The sequence below is a fragment of the Convolutriloba macropyga genome, chromosome 11 (genome assembly GCF_964194025.1).
Source record: "Convolutriloba macropyga chromosome 11, txConMacr16.3, whole genome shotgun sequence".
In the NCBI taxonomy this organism is placed as follows: Eukaryota; Metazoa; Xenacoelomorpha; order Acoela; family Convolutidae; genus Convolutriloba; species Convolutriloba macropyga.
Genome location: NC_134478.1, coordinates 30,750,132 through 30,774,741, shown reverse-complemented (window position 1 = coordinate 30,774,741; position 24,610 = coordinate 30,750,132). Strand labels below are relative to the sequence as shown.

General features: G+C 35.9%; 2 protein-coding genes across 2 annotated transcripts in view; one reads left to right on the top strand and one right to left on the bottom strand.

Moving 5' to 3' along the window:
• Positions 1-24,610, top strand: part of LOC142349936 (putative caffeoyl-CoA O-methyltransferase 3) — a 223,066-nt gene that overhangs the window by 34,020 nt on the left and 164,436 nt on the right. The gene's annotated exons all lie outside the window — the stretch shown is intronic.
• On the bottom strand, positions 17,273-23,140 carry LOC142349942 (uncharacterized). The gene is made up of 3 exons (XM_075401799.1): positions 23,071-23,140; positions 22,629-22,951; positions 17,273-19,070 (listed from the first exon to the last, which is right to left on the bottom strand). Exon 3 carries the CDS (start codon positions 19,052-19,054, stop codon positions 17,432-17,434), a length of 1,623 nt encoding a protein of 540 aa, XP_075257914.1. The 5' UTR covers positions 19,055-19,070; positions 22,629-22,951; positions 23,071-23,140; the 3' UTR covers positions 17,273-17,431.

Here is a 24,610-nt window from a genome sequence, read left to right as displayed (position 1 = left end):
AACTCACCTAATGTTTCTGGGAAAAAATAAGCATGCAGCCATCTATTAGCTATAAACTCATGCCATTCATGAGTTTCCTTTAAGCGAGTGCTGCAACTAATGAGTTCTTTCATTTCGCAGACTCTTAAAGAGCTGCAGAGAAAAAACTTCTATTTTCACAATTCGAAAATTTTTATTTTTTTTATTAAAACAAGTTTTCGAAGCTGTCAATGCCATTTTACAATATGTCAAGAAACTAAACAGGTTTAATAAATCTCCCTAAGAATTCAGCGCTAACAGTCGGATTGGGACTTTATTTATGTATACCGGTGGTATCAAAAAATAAGTCTTTTGTTGCACACAGACCAACTTAAACAACAGTATCTATTAACCAAAACACAATTGCATTCTAATTCCTCGTTTCCGTGAATCTGCTTTTGTAATCTAAATTTTTGAAAAACGACATAATGGTATAGAAATAAGGGGAGAATAACAATCAACACTAAGACAAAAGGAACGACCGACTTTCTTTTAAAATTTGTTTTTTGTAAGAAATTTTTATCCGGTAAAAATAATTTCAGCAAACAACAAAAAATGAAATCCAGAAATCAACATATATCTTGTTTTTGAAGTGAAATGTAAATTAAAATGTCAACTAAAGATCATATTCCTTATTATTCAGTTGACTTCGAAGCCAACTAATTTCAGTAAGAATCTAAGTTGTCAATTCAGATTTAAAACTAAGCGCAGAATTCAAAAATTCTGCCCTCTAAAACCACATTTACTAATTCATGAGTTACGCATATCAAATTTTCCTTTGGAGCTCTGTGGTACGGTTGTACCAAATTAAGTTCATATTCTGTTGTTTAAGTATAATATCATTTTAAGTTTGCTCTTGTCTGACAAAAAGTCATAGTTCACATATGAACTATGAATAGATTTGTAGGAAACCTAAACACCCATACACGCCTAGGCCCAAAGTAAACAATGTAGATGATTCTATCTCCGAGGCGGCCACGGTGGGTACTTCAGCAACTGTGGGAGAGCACGTTAACTATATAGATAGAGTGCTCCAAAAACACAGTATCTACGATGCAAATTTTGACTCGGATTATGATGACTATGATGATAACTATGTTGCTACAATTTCTATTAATAGCGACACCCGTTAAGCGGAGCCGGTGAATTTGGACATTTGTATCGTGAATACCAAGACAAAAGCTTTGGTGGATTTGGGGAGCGTGTGCACTATAATCAATAGAAGTCTTGCTACTACAGAGTGCAAAGAAAGCTTTTGGGTACAGTCACCCGAGTTGCACGATCTGAAAATTTTCTCTAATGATTAAATCAAGATCATCGGAGTAATTCAGACATCAATCAAGTGTAATGATTGGGTGGCTACGGGCGTTGAAGTGACAGTAGTGGAAGATGGTGATAGACCCATCCTTGGACGAGATCTCTTCCCAAAGCTAGGCTTTTCTCTCACTCAGTTGAAACAAGTCGCAAATGTTGATCAAAACCAATGCTTAATCAAGAAACAGATAGCATTTGATTTTCCAGGTCTTATCTCAAGAATCGGTAAATCAACGAAACATTCAGTTAAATCTATATTTCCTAACAATCAACACTAAGACAAAAGGAACGACAGACTTTCTTTTAAATTTGTTTTTTGTAAGAAATTTTTATCAGGTAAAAAATAAATTCAGCAAACAACAAAAAATGAAATCCAGAAATTAACATATATCTTGTTTTTGAAGTGAAATATAAATTGCAATGTCAACTAAAGATCATATTCCTTATTATTCGGTTGACTTCGAAGCCAACTAATTTCAGTAAGAATCTATGTTGTCAATTCAGATTTAAAACTAAGTGCAGAATTCAAAAATTCACATCTGCCCTCTAAAACTACATTTGCTAATTCATGAGTTACGCATATCATATTTTCCTTTGGAGCTCTGTGGTACGGTTGTACCATATTAAGTTCATATTCTGTTGTTTAAGTATAATATCAATTTTAGTTTGCTCTTGTCTGACAAAAAGTCATAGTTCACATATGTTAAGTTTGCCGCCCACTAATAAGTCAACTTTTCAGTTTTGTTCACATCACACACTTTTAATTATAATTCATTCCCTCAACTTTCCTCATTTCAAATCAGTTGTTCTTAATCTACTTACTTTTGCAATCAGGAGAATCCTGTTGGATTCGAGGAGGATTTCCACGTCATCAGATTACGACTACATTCGTAACTCTATTGCTAAGTAAAACTAAAAGTGGTAATCCCACAAATAAGTGAAATCTTGGATTCACAACTCGAATCAAGTTCACAGATTCTAAAGCGGATATGTTGCTCATATACGTACCTCTACAGAAAAAGGTATCACATGGCGCATTCAGCAGTCAAATAACGCGCACTTTTGGGAATCGAACCATTTTGGGAGAAACCAACACTAGAACCACCTCTGAGATGGGACCGCTGGCAGATAATGTTGAAGCTAGCAATCCAGGCGAAAGAGGGCATCTCGATTGACACCCTACGCGATGACCCCCCAGACAAGGTCACCCTACCTCCTGAAACTATATACGAGGATAATGTTGAAATTAGTACATCCCAGAACGAAAGAGATCGGAAAACTCGAAACAGACAACTTAGGAATGCGTGGTTAAACCGTTGTCAGAAAAAAAACTCGCAGGCATATTGTGCGGGGACAAACCTTGGAAATATTGTGATAACAAAGCCGTCTATTTGACTTATCTCAGCCTGGGGATGGAGGGTCGACAAATATTTGGTTCCCAAGAACCGAATACACAAATCGATCGCGTAACAACTAAGGATCTTTGGGAAAGCCTAGATAACGTGTTTACCAAACAACGAAATAAGAAAGCTTTGGTGGATTCGGGGAGCGTGTTCGCTATAATCAATAGAAGTCTTGCTACTACAGTGGTGTCAGAGTGCAAAGAAAGCTTTTGGGTACAGTCACCCGAGATGCACGATCTAAAAACTTTCTCTAATGGTTTAATCAAGATCATCGGAGTAATTCAGACATCAATCAAGTGTAATGATTGAGTGGCTACGGCCGTTGAAGTGACAGTAGTGGAAGATGGTGATAGACCCATCCTTGGACCAGATCTTTTCCCAAAGCTAGGCTTTTCTCTCTCTCAAATGAAACAAGTCGCAACTGTTGATCAAAACCAATGCTTAATCAAGAAACAGATAGCATTTGATTTTCCAGGTCTTGTCTCAAGAATCGGTAAATCAACGAAACATTCAGTTAAATCTATATTTCATAACAATCAACGCTAAGACAAAAGGAACGACAGACTTTCTTTTAAAATTTGTTTTTTGTAAGAAATTTTTATCGGGTAAAAAATAAATTTAGCAAACAACAAAACATGAAATCCTGAAATCAACATATATCTTGTTTTTGAAGTGAAATGTAAATTGCAATGTCAACTAACGATCATATTCCTTTTTATTCAGTTGACTTCGAAGCCAACTAATTTCAGTAAGAATCTAAGTTGTCAATTCAGATTTAAAACTAAGAGCAGAATTCAAAAATTCACCTCTGCCCTCTAAAACCACATTTGCTAATTCATGAGTTACGCATATCATATTTTCTTTTGGAGCTCTGTGGTACGGTTGTACCATATTAAGTTCATATTCTGTTGTTTAAGTATAATATCATTTTAAGTTTGCTCTTGTCTGACAAAAAGTCATAGTTCACATATGTTAAGTTTGCCACCGACTAATAAGTCAAGTTTTCAGTTTTGTTCAGATCACCCACTTTTAATTATATTTCATTCCCTTAACTTTCCTCATTTCAATTCAGTGGTTCTCAATCTACTTAGTTTTGCAATCAGGAGAATCCTGTTGGACTCGAGGAGGATTTCCACGTCATCAGATTACGACTACATTCGTAACTCTATTGCTAAGTAAAACTAAAAGTGGTAATCCCACAAATAAGTGAAATCTTGGATTCACATCTCGAATCCAGTTCACAGATTCTAAAGCGGATTTGTTGCTCATATACGTACCCCTACAGAAAAAGGTATCACATGGCGCAGTCAGCAGTCAAATAACGCGCACTTCTGGGAGTCGAACCATTTTGGGAGAAACCAACACTAGAACCACCTCTGAGATGGGACCAGTGGCAGATAATGTTGAAGCTAGCAATCCTGGCGAAAGAGGGCATCTCGATTGACCCCATACGCGATGACCCCCCAGACTAGGTCACCCTCCCTCACTATATACGAGGATAATGTTGAAATTAGTACATCCCAGAACGAAAGAGATCGGAAAGCTCGAAACAAACAACTTAGGAATGCGTGGTTAAACCGTTGTCAGAGAAAAAATTCGCAGGCATATTGTGCGGGGACAAACCTTGGAAATATTGTGATAACAAAGCCGTCTATTTGACTTATCTCAGCCTGGGGATGGAGGGTCGACAAATATTTGGTTCCCAAGAACCGAATACACAAATCGATCGGGTAACAACTAAGGATCTTTGGGAAAGCCTAGATAACGTGTTTACCAAACAACGAAATATCACCTTTGGTCGGTATACCTTTCTCACCAGGAAACAATTGAAGGGAGAGCCTCTGGAAAAGTTCTACCGTTGCCTTCGGAAACTTTCCTTGAATTGCGATTTAGGAAGCCTTGAGTAATCAATCATTCGCGACGTCTTCATAGCCAATATGCAGGACGGCGAGATTCATAGGGAACTGTTAAAGGAAACGAGAACGGCCAAAAAGGAATTAGAATTTGCCATGAACATTGAGATGGGCATACAGAATCAGTTAAAGATATCTGGGACGTCTGCTCATTCAACTACGAAGGAGATAACAAGTGCATCTGTAAACAACGTACAAAGACCTTGGATTAGATCGCGACCACAAACCAGTCAATTCGTAAAGCCTACAATTTGTCCATACTGTGGTTATGGATGGTCAGCTACACATCGACAAAATTTCCCTGCCCGTGGGAAGAATTGTAAAAATTGCGGCATTGCTAACCACTTCGCAAAAATTTGTAGGAAACCTAAACACCCATACAAGCCGAGGCCCAAAGTAAACAATGTAGATGATTCTATCTCCGAGGCGGCCACGGTGGGTACTTCAGCAACAGTGGGAGTGCAAGTTAACTGTATAGATACAGTGCTCCAAAAACACAGTATCTACGATGCAAATTATGACTCGGATTATGATGACTATGATAATAACTGTGTTGCTACAATTTCTATTAATAGCGACACCCGTGAAGTGGAGCCGGTGAATTTGGACATTTGTATCGGGAATACCAAGACAAAAGCTTTTGTGGATTCGGGGAGCGTGTTCACTATAAGTCTTGCTACTACAGTGGTGTCAGAGTGCAAACAAAGCTTTTGGGTACAGTCACCCGAGATGCACGATCTAAAAACTTTCTAATGGTTTAATCAAGATCATCGAAGTAATTCAGACATCAATCAAGTGTAATGATTGGATGGCTACGGGCGTTGAAGTGACAGTAGTGGAAGATGGTGATAGACCAATCCTTGGACCAGATCTCTTCCCAAATCTAGGCTTTTCTCTCACTCAAATGAAACAAGTCGCAAGTTTTGATCAAAACCAATGCTTAATCAAGAAACAGATAGCATTTGATTTTCCAGGTCTTATCTCACGAATCAGTAAATCAACGAAACTTTCACTTAAATCTATATTTCATAAACACTTCACACCTACACATCAGAAAGGACGCAGATTTCCCATTAATCTACAAGCACTAGTTAATGCCGAACTTAAAAAACGACTTGAAGAAAAACACATCATAAAGTTAAACGGTTGTTCAGATAAAAATTTCAATTCACCTATAGTTATCACGGTGAAAAGAGACAAAACAGTTAAACTAGCTTTAGATTCGAAAATTTTAAATAAATCTATCCATAAAAACAAATATCAAATGCCGAATATAGATAATTTAATTGACACGATTCAACAAAATTTAAATACAAATGCTTCACAAGAAACAGCCTTTTTTTCAACATTGCAGTTGAAGTACGCATACAGTCAACTTAATCTAGACCCGGAAACGGCCCGGCATTGTTACTTCAATATTGTTAGCAGTGAGGGAACTGGTACATATCGCTTTATTACCGGTTTCTACGGACTAACCGACATGCCAGCAGCATTTCAAGAAGTTATGGATTATACATTAGTTGGACTTAAGAATACTCATTGTTTCCTGGACGATTTTATAATAGTTGGTCGTGGATCTAAAGAAGACCACATAAATTTAGTCTACAAATGTTTAAAAAAACTGGACGACGATAATTTGAGAATAAATTTACCTAATCTAAAACAATTACGTTCATTTCGAGGTTCAGCCCATTACCTAGGTAAATTCATCCCTAATTTATCCCAATTATGTCATCCACTTCGGCCATTGCTTAAAAAGAACACAAAATTTGTCTGGAATGATTAATTTGAAACTCATTTTCAATCAATTAAAAATAAAGTTGCAAATCCAACAGAAAACACACATTATCATCCACACTTGGAAACGCGGATCAAGTGCGACGCATCTAGAGCGGGGTTAGGAGCAGCATTAGAGCAACGTTCACCGACAGGTTGGCATACAGTTTGCATTTGCGTCTCGATTCCTAAATTCAAATTAAGAAGCAAAAGTTACAAACAAATAAGATGAGGAATTTGCGGTAGCAACAATTACCCGCATTCGTGACGCTATTGCGGCAATTTATGTAAACACCACACAGCAAAACTGCCAATCACAGCATTTTTGCAGCGTCAATCACACATTCCACACGTGCCTCACATCCTCACCCAACAAACTATTCCAATTTGCTTTCTGCCATTAATTGTAAAACAACTCAGTTGCTTCTCGAGAACTCTGCAAACGCAGCTCAAATCCATTCCAATTCAAATTCAAATACAAACTCAAGTCAAATCCAGCCTCATTTTAAATTAAACGCAAACGTAACACACATTCAATCTCTCAAGGAAATATGACCAGCCCGAAATCAAACCCGCAAACCACCCCCCCCCCCCCTACCCACAGCAGGGTCACGTTGCAGTCCACACCAAACTCAGCGGTAAACTCAACACACTCATGAAATGAAGGCCAAAACTCCCCCAACCTGGAACTGTCGAAGGAAGAAATGTTCGAAAAAAACCTCACGCAGTTATTTACTAAAGGATTCTTGGCCGTCCTCACCAGCAAGGACACGGTCCTTAAAGAAGTGCAAGATTGCATCTTGCAAAACGACTCAAAACGGTGAAAGGAGGTGAACCCCTACTTGTTTTCATATTGTAGGGACATTCACGTACGGTCAGGTTGCGTATGTGTGGATGAACGTGTGGCAATCCCACACTCAATCCAATATGCATTGCTCGAGAGTCTCCATCTTACGAACCCCGGCAGTTGGGGTATGATAACTCTTGGACAGTATTCGTTCTGGCCGTATATGCACCGAGAAATTCTCAACAAGGTGGCTCAGCGCAAAGATTGTACCAAGATTGGTAAGAATCTTAAACCAGTCGTTCCGGCGTTGAAATGGAAGCCTTTATTAAACTGTTCAGAACCTAATGAAGAAATACAAATTGATTTGGGCGGCCCCATTACGAATGAAAAAGATTACGATATTCATTTGCCCTTGCATGCATTGACCGTTTTTCTAAATATCCTACTGTAGAAGTTATTGATAAAGCCAATGGACCTAATGTAATCAATTTTTTAGATGAATACATTCAAATACACGGTGTCCCCCGAAATATTAGGTTAGATGAAGCACGTTGTGTAATTGGATATAAAGTTAAGGATTTCTGCAAGGAAAACTATATTAACATAATCACAGCCCCTGCTAATGACCATAGAGCTAATGGATTAGTAGAGCTTTGATACAAACTATTAAGAGACGCTTAAGCTGCATGAAATTAGACAGTAGAAATAACACGTCCACAATTAAAGAAACAAAAAAGTCAATTGTATATCAATTACGTATATGCAAACAAAAGACATCAAATGTAACACCTTTCCAAGCACATTTTGGAAGAAAGCCAAACACACCACTAAGTTATATTAGTACAATACCAAAGCCATCAAATTTATCATTTGAATTCATTCTTCACCATTATTTAGACGCTGATACTGTTCCTGTGGAGGACTACCTTGTTGAAAACGGATGAGTGACCGGTGACCGCAGCGACATCTTAATAGAAGAGGCGATGCAAAAGGCTCAGGTGGATGCTGGGCGCAGATATAATGGAGAGAAGAACAAATTGGTATCCCGGTTCATAATGCATCCAAAACTCAACAACCCGATACCGCGGTCTGAAAAGTCGCTCGAAATCAAGCTGGCACGCAAGGTGTCCAAGAGGTCAAAGAGAGATCTTCGTGGCCTGTTGGACACATTGGCCCCGCGTAGTACGGTTGTCAGAACTTCCGACACAACAACAGTTATTAAGGAACCCGGAGTCCCTGATGTACGAGTGAGGAACAGCGATATTGCCAATTTTGGCACTCGTGCCGAACGTAAAACTGATCTATGGCAATACACTCATCGACGTCCTCTCCCTTATGAGAAAACAACGGAAGAAAAAATTGCCAAACATACAAAAGGTCTTGAAAAGAAGTATCGTAGGGAGATCAAAATTCGCCATAGACCCACCCAGTCTGATGCTGCCTCAGGAGTTTCATCGGCCAAAAGCAATATCTCGAAGGCCATGTCTGCCCGCAAACCAAAGAAGCCACAAACGGGAAGCAATCGCTCCAGAAAATCATCCACCACATTAAATACATCGAATGCATCCTCAGTTTCTGCGTCATCGGTCACCTCGTCAACCGCTTCGCCTTCCACATCGAAAACCAAAAAAACGAAGAGCCCCAGATCATTTTGGTTTCGAAAACTCATTGTGTTCCATTAGCGATGACTCTGCTCCTGCACCCAAAAGACATAAGACTGCAAACCCCGTTATTGAAACAATAATCCAGGAAGAGGCGTCACAGCCTCCTGCAACGGAGACATATTTTGAGTTACCAGTAGTGAGTCCTCCTGCACCTCCTCCTGTTGGAACATGGTCTCCGGAGAGCTATGAATATGAATATGAAGATTATGCTAGGGATATTAGCATCAGCGTTTGTGACGCAGAAAACCAAATTTGAAAACTAAGTAAAACTGTTGTCTAAAACTAATTCATTCATTGCATTTATTCAATTTTGTTTCATTCAATTATATGCTATTTAATGTAAACCTGGATTCGTAGTGCCATTGCGCAGATTTTATGTTCGAGATCATTATTTATTTGTGAACGTGTTTAGTTTACAATTGCTAAATTAAATTTGGTTTCATAGCAGTAAATCTTAACCATTCAATTGTTAGGGATTCGCACCACAATTGTGCTTTAATTTGTGCTTTGTATTTACGATTGAACGTAAATGTAAAGGATTTCCATTTAATTTTAATTTCGCTAGCAGAATTCCCTCAATTCCACTATATATTTCTATTGGTTGTTGCTGCTCTCTTTAATCTACTAATTATAATAACCAGTACATATGTTATTAATATCATAAATTTTACAGTGTTGAAGTTTAAAATTTAATTAGAGCCGAGGATATGTGGTACCGTTGTACCATATTAAAGTCAAATTCTGTTGTTTAAGTATATTATCATTTTAAGTTTGCCCTTGTCTGACTAAAAGTCATAGTTCACATGTGTTAAGTTTGCCGCCGACTAATAATTCAACTTTTCAGTTTTGTTCACATCACCCAATTTTAATTATATTTCATTCCCTTAAGTTTTCTCATCTCAATTCAGTTGTTCTCAATCTACTTGGTTTTGCAATCAGAAGAAACCTGTTGGATTCGAGGAGGATTTCCACGTCATCAGATTACGACTACATTCGTAACTCTATTGCTAAGTAAAACTAAAAGTGGTAATCCCACAAATTAGTGAAATCTTGAATTCGCATCTCGAATCCAGTTCGCAGATTCTAAAGCGAATTTGTGGCTCATATACGTACCTCTACAGAAAGAGGTATCACAAGCTCCAAAACAGTTGTTTTGACAGATTAGTTATCAAATCAAATATACCCACTGACGCGAAAGTAAAGGAAAAAATTGTGAATAAACTTAAACTGCCAAGAACAAGCACATTCGCTTGAGCCTGAAGAAGCTAGCATACCATATTAATATCATTACGTTACCAATCGATAAAAACAATATTGAGGGGAAAACATTTGTCTAAATTCTAGTATTTTTGAAAGAAATTTTTCAACCACGTCTAAAACAATTCCTTTCTTGTCAATTTGACTTATTCAGAAGTTCAAATTATGCTTCCTTTTGACATGGGACTTTTGAAAACGAATCGGATTTTTAAGCATTGAGAGCTAATGATATTCCAATGAGAAGTCCAATAGCAAAAAATCTAATTTGACAAAAAAAACCAGTGAGTGAAAAGCCAAATAGAGACAGTGCTAATATAATCTCCTATTTTTAAACAAAAATAAGTAGCATCATTTTATAAACTAAGTTTAGCTGTTGTTTAGAAAGGAAATTTAAATTCAGATATGGTTAATAAAAATGTTTGCAGACTCTATAAAATCAGATCGAAAAGCAGGACAACAAAAATATCAGCAAAAACTAAGAGAACACAAATTTCTCTTTTATTGTTTCAAAACAATTACTGTCTATTCAGAAAAACTATGAGCCATCTACTCATTCAATTGATAAGCCTCTTTTAGTACGGCAATCATTCAGACGTTTCTTTATTCAAACAGTGACAGAACTTAAGAAAAAATCATCTTTTGTCAAAACTGAGAAATTGTCGGTTTTTAATAGGTCTAAACATTTCAGAGTATTCAATTTCAAATGCTTTAAAATAAGAACGTTGTTCCGGTTCATATTGACCTCACTAGAATTTCATGAGACCTGTCAGCATGGGGAAGCCGTAACAACTCACTATAATGAAAACAAATCATTAGTAATATTTTAGATATATCTTTTATTGTCAAAATCAACAAAAGCGTTAGTTGCCCCCAAAAAACTCCGACAACAGCATGTTTTCTTCACTAAAACAAATGGAACTCATTTTGACTACGCCGAAATGTTTCGCAAACAAACCAGTAGGCGTCATTTAGCCCACCAAAATAATGGCTTTAAAACCAAAGATCTAAATATAAAATCAAAAATCTTCTCTTTCTACACAAGCGCGATGAGACAAAAACAGCCACGATATCTTAAATGTTGAAAATGGTAACATTATTGGACAAAAATCATCATTATTTGGAAAAAAATAATGAAAAAAATAATAATGAAAAAATTATTGGACAAAAATCATCATTATTTGGAAAAAAAATTGGACAAAAATCATCATTATTTGGAAAAAAATAATGAAATAATGAAAATAATGAAAAAAATAATGGAAAAAAATTTGGCCAAAGTGTGAAGGAAATATGCACAGCGGTAACTCCTCGATAAAGACGAAATTGTGAAGAAGTTTTTTAGTTTTGCACTCTACGCTTGACGGACTTTCTAGTGAGACCACTCAGAACTCTATACGAAAAGTTTATCGTTCGGCTAAAACTGACAGAATAAAAAAACGGTTGAGACTATAGTTCCCTAAAGTCTCACAAACAGAAAAACGACGTTCTTACCTGTCAATCACATATGACATTCTGCATTTTACAAATTAGCTTTTACCTTTATTGATCTGACAGTTGGTCCTGCAAAATCCGATGACAATATACACATTACAAAAAAAAGGCTTTTCAACATGGGAATTCTGATATGAAAAAGTTGCGGCCAACTTACTCAAAAACTATTACAAAAGAGTCGTGCAATTTCTGACAGAAGAAATTTTATCGCTTAAGATCAGATAAATCAAAATTTTATTTCGAAATAATTGAATGGGATCAAACTTCTATCGTCTGAGATCTGATAAATTTTGTGTGTAAGATCTGATAAATTAAAGAACATTGTTAATTTCCTCTGGTACACATAAGAACAAAATGCAAATGGTAAAAGAGGCAATATAAAGTAAAGAATGTAACATTATGAAAAATTATAAAATCTCAATTTAATTAACTAACAATTTGACCTAGTAAAAAAAATGACCTAAAATGCGGGCATAAAAAGTTCTGACAATTTCAAATATACATCATGAAGATTAAAGAAAATAAAACCTAATTCTCTCAATTTTATCTTTCATATCAGTTTCTTGTGGGTCCTATCAGTTCATCTTTCATATCAGTTCCTTTTGATGTTGTTTTCAGTCTAATATTAGAAGGCAGATCATTATAAATTGGAAAGTCTTGTGCAATAAAAGAATCATTAAAGAACTGATTCTTTCTTATATCAAAAGTTATTTTCTTTACCTGTCACGTTGTTTTATTCTCATGGTAGAGAGAGTTTCAATTTTATATGCTGGAAAGTTGTTGCTAAGTAAATGAAATAAATATTTTGAGCAATGATATTTCAAGAGAAAAGAGACTGGTAATATTTTGTTGCGAAGTTTGAGATCTGTGGATCGATCGTCTTTTCTCTTATTAAAAATGGTTTTTATTCCCCAATTCAACTGTTTTTCTCAAGTTTTGAGTAATGAGTTTTGCAACCCTATCAAAATTAAAGCGGAATAATGTAGTTGACATCTTACTATTGCATTAAGTAATACCATTTTCGTTTTCTCTGGTAAATTTTTACTAAGTGTATTCAAAACTCTTATTCCACAAGCCATTCTCTGAAGAATCTTTTTCACTTCGCAATCAAATTTTAGTTTGCTATCAATAATTACGCCCAGATACATCACACTATTTGATTCTGCTATCTTTCATTGTCGACATTCATAGACATATTTGTTACCCTCTTCCTGGTGCTGAACACAATATATTCTGTTTTTTGTTTGTTCACCACTAACTGAAACTTTGCAAAAAAAAATGATAAATTTTGAGACGTTATGTTCAAGTTTTGTTTCCGACGATATTTCATCAGTGTCGGATGTAAAAAAAAAGTATCGTCTGCATACTGGACGACCGTCCAATCCTTTTCTACAACCTTTGCTAAATCGTTGACGTAAAAGTTAAATAATAGAATTCCTAAATTAGTACCTTGTGGAACTCCTCTTTTCGAGTTTATCCAATCTGATTCAATTCCGTTTCGGAAAACTTCTTGCGTTCTTTCACTCAAATATTTATCTATTAAATTGGTAGCATGTTCATCAAAACGTATATTTTCAAATCTCCGTAACAGTTTTTTTTGGTTTATAGAATCAAAAGCCTTTGAAAGATCTAAAAACGCACCTGTAACACTTTTTTCTTGTTGAGTTCTAATCTTATTTGTTCTGTCGATTTCAGGATAGCGTCAATTGTTGAAATTTGTTTTCTATTACCAAATTGGCTAACCAAATTGATAAGAAAAATTTTATTGTGTAAGATCTGATAAGAAAAATTTTATTGCGTAACATCTTGTGAGACCGAATTTTCTAAAAGTAAAATCTTGTAGGGCATAGTTTTTAATTTTCGTGGCCGGGCAAAGGTCAGTATAGTACAAAAGTCCGGAACTTAAAGGTTATTGTCGAACGGGGTTTTCGTCAGAATTGACGGATCGTGAACAATAAAAATTTCCTAATTAATGTGCCTGGACTTCCTTGATTCCGTCTGGGACCTCAACCTGGGAAACAATCAGCAGTCTAGTTAATATCAGAGTTATTCATTCGACTTGGGGAACAAACTCACTCACGAATTGCAGTGGTTTACGCTTTTATCTTTTGCAAGGTGTTTTTTGATTTTTAATAATCTCTGGAATGTCTTTCGCAGGGTACTGGACTTGAGGCAACTGTTGGGCTGCTAAAATGTGTACCGTAAACATTTTGGCTTCCTCGTTATGGAAAATTTGCCTTTGTTTGTGCGTGTTTTTGCTGTCAAACTTAAATTTTTGAAATGACATATTTGAAACACAATACTTTCAACAATCCAAATAATTGTAACTAATTGTTTAATTGTTCTGACTAAAGATTCCACCACCGCGACCACAACAATCACTAATTGAACTTGAATTTCTTTGCCAGAGGACAAATAGGTAATTATTTCTATTAAAGCAAGTACTCTGTAAGGTTTAGCCGAAGAGCAGTACAGCTCAACAAGCGGCCAAACAAAATGAGAAGTTATTAGCAATTTAATGAATGTAGCTCAGACTCTCTTTCAAAAAAATGAAAAGTGTAATGGTTATCAAAAGATATAAATTGAAAATGTAGTGAACATATTTCATGAATGCTATCCGGTTCATTGAAACTAGAAAATTATAGCTTAGAGTTTTTCGCCATTTCAGAGACATGCCTGTATTTTTCATGCCTGTATTTTTTTTTACCCGAAAAAAATTAAGAGTCCTTTTTTTCTTTTGCGGTGTAGAATAACCCAACTGGATCGACTTCGAACTCGTTTTTCCTGATACAATAAATTATGTTTTGGAGCTTTTCAATGAGGTAAGTATTGTAAACCAATCTGATGCCATTTTTGTTGCCTTGTTGAACTTGCTAAAAGAAGAAAATAATTCATCATTGTCTACGATGAGTAAAAAAAATTGCTTGCGATTTCAAACTTATATAACATTTTAAATTATTTACATACTATTTTGTGTTTAATAGCCGCACAGCGATAGCTGGGGCTCTTATTGGCCTTCTCTTGATTTTTTACAATTCAAAGAATTTGAATTGTATTGGGTCGCTGTCTTTTTTTTAAGATCTGTTGACACATTTTCATGATTTTTAAAGTCAAATTGGAGTAGTGATTTTGGTCACGCCAAAACACGAAATGGAGCGAAAAAGCGAGTGGTTTTGCGGCGTGAATTTTTTTCGCTCTAATTTTGAAGTAGACTGAGAAAGCGGTGTTTGAAAAAAAATTCGCTTTCTCGCTAGTGGTTTTTGTTCACATGCGGCAATTTCACTTAGATTTTTACTGTTTTTCTGATTTTTTTATCTGTTTTTTTTTCTAAATTGGTCTCTCAATTCACTCATAGTCCGTTCTAGGTCTATTTTTTTTATTCAATGAAAATTCTTTGAATTGTACGTCAGGACTTGTCCTGCTATGTTTTTACAATTCAAAGAATTTGAATTGTATTGGGGCGCTGTCTTTTTTTAAGATCTGTTCACACATTTTCATGATTTTTAAAGTCAAATTGGAGTAGTGATTTTGGTCACGCCGAAACAAGAAAAGGAGCGAAAAATCGAGTGGTTTTGCGGCTTGCATTTTTTCCGCTCTAATTTTAAAGTAGAGTGAGAAAACGGTGTTTGAACAAAAATTCGGTTTCTCGGTAGTGGTTTTTTGTTCACATGCGGCAATTTCACTCTGATTTTTACTGTTTTTTCAATTTTTTGGGTCGGATTTTTTTCTAAATGGTTTTCCCAATCCATTCACAGCTCATTCTAGGCCTAGTTTTTTGTTTGAATTAAATTTTCATTTCTCGCTAGTGGTTTTTTGTTCACATGGGGCATTTTGACATTGATTTTTTGTTTTTTTTTTCCTATTTTTTTGATCTGATTTTTTTAAAATGGTTTTCTCAATTCACTCATAGTCCATTCGAGGTCTAATTTTTCTGTTTATTCAATGAAAATTCTTTGAATTGTACGTCAGGACTTGTCCTGCTATGTTTTTTTATTTCGTCGTCACGATTTTTTTACGACCATATGACGTCACAACCACTTCAAATCTGCTTTTTGTTCATTCGTTCATGCAATTTCAACTGAAGTGAGTGTGTGACGTCATATTTCGCTCTTAGTGGAGCGAGGTATTTCGTTCATTCGCGTGATTAAATTTTAGTCACACTTGACTTACCTCACTCTCAAAAATGACTTCCTCACTTTCAAATTGACTTTTAGTTACTTTAATTCAAAGAGATAAGGTCAATTGGGTGTGTGTCACTCTAAATGAAGGTTATTTGAGAGCAGCTAATAGAGGCAGCAAAAACTTATACAGATTTTTAATCAAAATATATATAACATATCAGCCTTCAATGAAAAGACGTTTTTTGGTTTGTCTTTTACTGTTTTTTTGAGACTGCGGATCTACGAAGCTATTGCGGCTATTTTCTGGATATCTGCCAGCTATTTTTTTATTTGAATTTATATTGTATGCAACTTGTTATCATACTTTGAGACAATCCTTGGTGTCACAATTTTTTGTCCGATATTATGATCCAATAAAAAATGGTAAGGTTTTAATAAAACTCACTATTTTTTGTTTTCGATTGCAGTCCAATTCTCCTGAAACAGGCAAACCTCTAAAGATAATGAAAAAAAGATCTTATATTTGTGTGTGGGAAGTTGCTTCTGATCCTTCGTGCCATCTGATCAGAGTTTGTTCAAACTATGTCCCAGATACCTCTTCGTTCTTACGTCTTTCAAGACCTTGTAATTTCCAGCGCAGACTTCCCCTGTTTCCCCTGTACACTCAAATATTCTCCCATCAGAGGTTGATGTGGCCTGGGGCCTGGAAGAAGTCAAATATAGACAAGCGTTGTTCTTGAGAACATTCTGGACATCCAGAGCTTTTCACGGTATTTTACGTGAAATTACGGCATAAAGTTGATGCCGGAGCAAATTTTGCTAAATAAAAAGGCTGAGCTGGCATAATATATTTTCGCCGATTGTTTGTGCTGGAATGTTTGAAATAAAGGCCTTGTTTTGTCTTCTGAACTATTTTTCCCAAGGTTCATAAATTGAACAAGTTGACGTCACTAAATTGAATTACAAATTTAACAACAAACAGTGTGCTGAAGAAATGTCATATAATTTTGAAATAATAACATCAAAGAGCAAATGTAGCTACAATCAAATTTAAGTTATTGATTTTTCATAGTCACTCAGTGCAGAACGTGGAATTTTATGCAATATATATTTTACAATCCATTATATAAACTCAAATAACTGACAAAAATATATCTCTAATTTATTTGTTTAAGTTTCAAAGTGGAAGTGTTCTCTTTCAACAATTTGAGTGTGAAAACTTGATGTATTATAGGCAATTTTTTGCGTATTTGAAATTTCGGAGAAATTTGGAGAGATATTAAGTTAAGGGAACGTTGCAAATTCCACTTTCATTTGTTAACTTTCGACGAATTAATTTAATCTTTCACCAACAAAAGAAATTACAGGCGTCTACCAGAACCGCATTTTAGTAAATTTTCTTACTTCTAAAACCGGGTCCCCACTTTTGATATTAAAATATTGTAAAAGTGGACTACGCTTAACTCTTTTAATTTGTCTGTAGGTCACAGCCACCTTCGTTAAAAGTAGATTGATTTCGGTACCGGTAGATGCTTGTAAGCTAAATAAAAGGTGCACAGTTATAAGAACCCTAGACCAAATCGGACAGTTATCTTGCAAGAATTTGCCAGAATCTTGCAAGGCTCTGGTATGATTATGTATAAAGTTGCAGGAGTGTTGCAAGATAATCGTCTGTTTTGGACTAGGAAAGCTAAACGGTTAAACCTTCCTCTTTAGGTGGCACGAAAATAGACTTTAGCATTAGGAGTGTGTAGAAAATAGCAAAAACTAAGCCGAATATTGCACAAATGTCGGCGAAAAATCGAGTAGCAGAGCTGACAGGCTGATAAGTTATAGTCTCCTTTCGGCTAGATGAGTCAATGAACACTTTGAGATGAGACCAGCTTTTCATCATGCTGTTTGGGTTTCCGGAGTCTGGGTTAGCTTGGATCCACTTTTTTGCTCCTGTCGTGAACTCATTTCGCATCAGTTTGTTCATGTAATCCGCACCTGTTTTCATCGGCGAGTTCATGACAGTGTATTTGTACGTTTTGTAATCGCACAGAGGGTAGCATTGTTTGCAACAAGCCGAGTACTCTTGCCGAAGTTGTTTCGTCAGCTTCTCATCACCTGTAACTTGTGCTCGGGTTGTAAGCTTTCGTTGCTCAGTGTCATCCATGCATTCTTCTTCTCGATCTGGGTAAAATCCAGCGTGAAAGTAGCACCCAAAAGCCGAGTACCAGAGCTTGTTCGTGCACAGGTTCCGACACGTTTCAATTGAGTAGCCCAGTTTGGCCTCGTCGCTTGCCGATGTAGATGCCTGGGCGTAGGAAAACGGAGTATGGTTGCTATGGTAACATTGATGGGAGCTGAACGAGTTCTCTTGGAAGTAGCGAACCTCTCGAAGAGACAAGGATGTCGAGACCCCGGCGTTGATCGGAATCGCGTTCTCGGTTCCTTGATGGTCGCCAATAATCGCGACAGCTCCCCGGCCGAATATAGCGGAGTCTCGATACCGATCGAAGTAGAAGTACACGTCCAAACCCAAGAACGGGCCGGGGGCAATTGGCCATGCCTTGTTTACTTGAGACCTATAGCACATACCCTTCAGGGGAACGTAGACGGGTTTGAAGATCAAGTCGCAATCGTAACGAGAGTTGTAGAATTTACACAGCGAGACAAACTGGTCCAGTTTATTTCGATGCTCGTATGCAAACTGACGGCTGTAACTTGCGTAGAAGAATCCCTCGTTGTTAACTGCAACCTCATCGAGGGCCGAGAAGTTAGAAAAGTCTGTGACATTTCGTATGGCTGCTATGAGCGAATCACGTGCTCCGCCCGAATATGGAGGTGCAAACGCGACGCGATCAACATTAAAGGGCTGTTTATTACAAATGGTAACTGTCGGAAATTCAAGGTCATCCAGGGACGAAAAACTGTTTGTTTCGATAATAAATTTTCCGACAAAAACGTAGTCATTCCACAACATGTAAACTGCGACGGACGAAAGGACGGCTAATGTTGCAACAATAACAAGGTAAGAAACTGTTGAGCATAAATTTCGGGTAAAGTTCAGCGACTTTTGGGCCTGTTTCTGTGCAACTTGGTTTCGTAAGTTATCGCGAGAGAGAAAGGGGTCGTTGTGAATTTCATTAGCTCCATCAGAACACCACATTTGCTGTTGTTTGGGAGAACTTGTTTGTCTGTACATAGTTCCGTTCCCACTTATTGGTGTACTTTTGATAGAAGTCATTGTCGCATTTCCATCAGAGATGTAATAATTGTTTTTTGTCTCATACATTTTGAAGTAATCTGACATTGAATGGTTGCTCATCTTGTCTCAATGTTGTCTAGTAAAACAGAACTGCGCATAAGAAACTGTCCCACTTTGATATTAAAGTGACATCAGAGCCTTGTTTAATAACGTACCCCAAATTTTCAGATGCTTTTGCTAGGTCACAAACCATCCCTAGCTTAGGCCTCGACTAGTGGAAAAACCAATTACAGCCATAAAGTGCTACGAAAAGACCACGGTGGAGCCAAATAGCCTATGAAAAGACCGTAGCTCAACTTTGCTGAATAAATGGAACTAAGTTTGATCCAAAAAAGAACGCCAGACTTTTGCTCGACCCAAATGTTATCCTGTACTTTTGCACAAACCAAAATTGGATGCTGGACAATGCTGATGGACCAAAACTGCACCTGTCCCAATTAAAAAAATAAAACTTCTAAATCAAACTTCAAAGCTTTCATATTTATAGAATCGTAATTACAGAAAGCACAGTTTAAGCTCATGGCTAATGCAAGGACTATGTTAGGAGCTAGGCTGCCTAATTTCATTAAATCAGTCGCATTTGTATATATAGTGCATTTGAGATAACTGATTTATCGCAAGTACAACATATATACAAATGTGGCTGATTTACTTGAAGCAGGCAGCTTAGTTCTTAATACAATCTTGTCATATTCCATGAGGTTTAAGTGTGGGGTTTTATGATTCCAATTCTAAATTTGAAATTTTTAAACTTTGAAAGTCTCTTTTTCAATACGAAAGATGCAATTTTGGTCCAGCATTCAATTTTGCTTTGAGCAAAAGTCAAGTGACACATTCGGGTCAAACAAAAAATTGTCAAAATCTAATTGTACCTAAGTTGGGGTGCACTGGTACACTTTCCTTTTAGTTTTGATTTGCCAATGTTTGAGCTTCCACAGAAATGTATGAAAAATAACGGTGAGCAATGTCATAAAAAATATTTGGTCGCTTATGAAAACACCGTGCCCCACTCATGATAAGACTATGGCTCTACTTTTAATATGACGCTGGACTGTTTTTTAGTCCCAACTAATTTTCCATTATTCACCCCTATACTCTGTAAAGTTGAGTTCTAGACTAGAGATATGATTATACGAACAATAGTCAAAGGGTGCTTTGATAAGATATTTTTGCTTTTGATGAATTTCAGACAACAGATTTGTCGATAACTGCTCTCAAAGCTTTTACACTGAAAAATACCTTTTTAATATTTTTGTAAGTTTTTGCTTACAATTTTTAAATAAACTCATCTAAAGAAACTAATTTTAAACATAACTGAAAAATTGAGATTTTGATGTTTGGCAAATAAGAGTTTTTAAATGAAAATTTTCAAAATTTGTTAAACAATTGTCTCCATTCTTTTTCTCTGTCTTTGCACGATCGAAAAATTTTGCCTTTTTAGTTGAGACAGAAGAGCAGAGTGATTAATATTTTCATTCGAATACGTTTATATCTAATTTAACCCCAACTTTCGGGCCACAAACTGTTCAAAATTTTTTGCATCGTTGTATACATTTCGTTTCAAAATATCAACGAAGGCTTCGTTACTTTTGCCTTTTTTCTTTTTACACTATCTGTTAGTTTTGAGCATTGTGTTAGTGTTGCAGCATATCGGCCTCATCTGGGCCAAACAAATGCCACAAATTTTCACGAAAATTCAATTCAAGTTTCTGCCACATTTAAAATAATCCTGGTTTCGTTTTATCATATTCACTGGTGACTAGATGAAAAAATAAAGACTTTTTTTGAAGACTACCGTGCATCTCTTTTGTGATCAATTTTATTTTATACCAAGATACTGCGATATTAAAAGGAAAAAACTTCAGGAAGTAGTTTTATGCATTCAACTTTTAATCTACCTTGGTATCGAATTTAATTCTTACAGCAAAGTTCACAGCAATTTATTGTTGCAAATAGTGGCTATATTTAGCCAACTGATCATTCGGAATTGCTATAAATTTCGATCAATTGCCTATTAACAAACTGGTAGCTCTCGGACCCATTTTAATGGTCAACATGAACTTGAAGCCCGGAAGCTTGAACATTTTTTCATATTTTTTGGTTATATTTTGTTCCGTGTTACCTTATTCATGAGTCTATTTCAAAATTTTTGGTACTTGAGCACCTTTTCCACTTTGTGTGAACTGAGATGTTACTTTTTGCTCTTTTTCGTTTTAGCAGTCTAAGAAAATCTCATTCAATTAATTTATAATTTTGGCAATTTTGTGGTCTTTAAGTTATTTTTGTGAATCCTGCAGGCTTAATATTTTGCCTTTCCAAAAATGTTTCAGACTTTGTAAATGTTTTAATTAGCCTATCAATTTGTTACATTATATAAAATACGGCGGTGGTTAAACAAGAGGATAAGAACAACGAAAAGAAAAACAGTTTCATACAATGCTCTTTGTGTGTGTCAATTAATTACCATTATGTATCATAAATCTCAAATAATATTATGCTTGGTTTTACTTCGGACTGTTTTTGGACTTATTTTTTTAGGTATGGGAACATTTCGGTTAGAATAGTCCTTTTGATTATATTTCACCGTGGAAAACACAGCAAAAAACACAGACAAGCAGTTGAAGTTAAAATTGATTTGCTACCCACGCATTTCTTGTTAATGTCAACAAAATTCAGTTTAAATATTTTAACTAATACTAAAACAATGAACATAATTTCTAAGTTTGAATAAACTCTCTGATTATTGAGAAATAACTCAAGACACCGTGTCAACAATTTTTCACTGATGTACATGAGAATATTCAAACATTTTCAGTTTTCCGTCAGAAAATATGAATTGCTTGAATTTCAATGAATTTCAACAACAACCGACCTTTAAAAAACACTGATATTGTCGTCTACTCTTGAGAAAGTGAAAAAGGGTCATGTGTGTGTTGGTTTACGATCATAATTAAAATAGTAACAACGGAAGGCCTTACGTAACTGAAATTGAAGTCATGCTTAGGAAGAATATCATGTGGATGAAATTTGAATGTTAAATAATCGATAATTACTATTGACGCTTCAGAAAATCTTGAACTCTAATTGCTTTCAAAAACACTCAAAAGGTTAGCATTTTCAGCCCTTGTTATCAGCAAATTTAAAATGCTTTGTTCAATTTTCTTCTTCAGACGGCATAAATTTTGAACAAGAATTTTAGGGAATTCATAAGGGGAAAACCTTTAAAATAATTGTTTTCCAATTAGTGTGGAAAACAAACGCTATTCAAATAAAGCAAAATGGACTAAAAACTTTTACGTCACAAAGCGCGAGGTCGTTTAGATTTTTAATTTGGGCTTTTTAAACTTAACACCCATTTTTGTTTATTATTTTTAATGAATCTTGATGGTGCTGTATTACGCGTGAAGGAAAAAAATAATCAAATTAGCGGAGTGGAAAAATGTAAATAAACAAAATATGAGTACATGGATTTTGTCAGCAGTGAGGCTGCAAATGGACACAGTGCGATGCGCCCACCGAAATAAAAACAAATTAATGAAATTTAAGGCGAAAAAGGGGGGAATTTGAGATCAAAATTATGGGTCGAATAGACGAAACAAACAAAAGAAGCGAGTGATATGTGAGTTTTTCTTACCTTTAGCGGCATTGTTCTCTTTGTAATCGTTGTGGGATCTGAAATTGAATATTGGGTGCCTTCCTGCAATACTTTTTGTGAAGGATGAGAGAAGAAAGATTGAAACTGGGAGAAATTTGGAGAAGAAATCGTTCATTTGTTCACGTGCATCATGAACAGCCCTCGAGTTTTGCACAATAAGAAAAGTGCGTCTTTTATTTCTGCTCAAGACAAATTGCAAATGCGTTTAATGTCTCACAATATTTTCTTTCCTTTTCTGTGTCTATGAATTGAACTGCTGCCGTACTCGAAAAATATTGAATTGTTCAAGATTTTTGTGAATTCTGAAACAAAACAAAATGTACCTTTTTGTTGGTGGGTCTTCGGAAGAAGCTATCAAGAAAGCCACTTCATTTTTTATTTATACCAGTGCAAAATATAAACATTTTAAAAGGACACAAACTCGAAAAGGGAAAAATGGAGAAAAAACAAGGAAAAAACTACATTGGCACGCTGCCGATACAACAAAGACAACAGTCGCCGTTGTTTATTTTTGTTTACTTTATACCGAAATTTTGTCATGTCAATACCACGTGCGAGCAGGCGCCATTTAAGCATAAGACACTGTTTCCAACTAATTCCATATTTCCTCACTTCTCTCATGGAAAAACCACTTCAAGTTGAGACGCTTTTACCTCCCCGGGGAAATATACTCACGCCGGATAGTAGAAAGTACTTAAGAAAAACGTGGATAACTTGTGAATAACTCAAGAGACATGTTTAAGACGTTTTAAGGACTGCGGTGCTTTTAGGGTCAATGGTGCTCTGGGTTTCGACGAATGTTGAATTGCTTGCAATTGTTTCATGAAATATTAATTGAGATTGAAATATTAGACCAATTGTATGGAAATCTGCTCTATGCAACAGGAACAAAGCCGTTCAACCTGATCATACAGACCCAAAAACAAAAGAGAGATCGATATTTGGCAAATAGTCGACTTTGAGGTAATTTTCAAATATTTAATCGGACAAGATTTACGTTGTGTCAGAAACGCCGCCCTATTAGTCTGATCCGATGGGATTAACAAAAGCTTCTTTTTTGGTTTTTGGAAAGGCTTCGTTTTAAATCGTCTATAATTTTAAATGGAATTTATTTTTGTAAAAAATCCACAATAATCTCAATTAAGAAATGGGCAATATGGACGATTGTGACTATGGATTATAAGTATTGTAATTAAAGGCCTCAATAAATTTCAATTTATTCAGAAGATAATTACCCTGATCTGTGTCGCATAGTATTTCGATAGTGAATCATAGTTCTTCATTCTGATTTTTCAATGGCCAGACTTATGACCATGGAATAAATAGACATTTATTTCATGATAAAATTCTCAGCTGTGCATAAACATAATTACATAATTAAATTTTGCTGAAAATAACTGATCAGTTACCTTTAGGGGACGAAATAGCAGTAGGGTGAAGTTACTCTTCCTTAATAAGATGATTATCCCAAAATGCAACCAAGTTTCCGATTGGTTTCCGTTCCGTTTAAAATTTCCCGGGGTGATTGGCGCAATTTTTTGCAATGCAAGTATGAATAACTTTTAGACTCAACTACAGCTAAAAATTTTTATCGCTCAAAGTGCTGATAATGAGACAAATGTTTGGTAATGACCAGATCATAAAAGCATAAACTCATTATTCACCAGACGTTTGATCTTTAATGATCAGAGAATGAGGCCGAGTAAGCTCGTTAATGGCCAGTTTTCAGGCAGACCTTACCAGGGATATCGTCCGTGTAATAATAAAAAACAGCCCCCTCCCCACCCCCCCCCTTACTTCACATTTTGTCTGATCATTAACGCATTCCTCAACGTGAGCATTTAATTATCACACTTCTAAAGCAATCGGTGAAACTTTTGCCCTGCTTTCTGATTTGAAATGACCTTTGTTATGGCAACTTACCAAATGTAGCCATTTCTCTTTTTGGGACAAAGTTTCTC

What these genes read in the sequence shown, in the direction of transcription:
- LOC142349942 (XM_075401799.1), bottom strand. Translation starts at nt 19,054, where the DNA reads ATGAGCAACCATTCAATGTCAGATTACTTCAAAATGTATGAGACAAAA.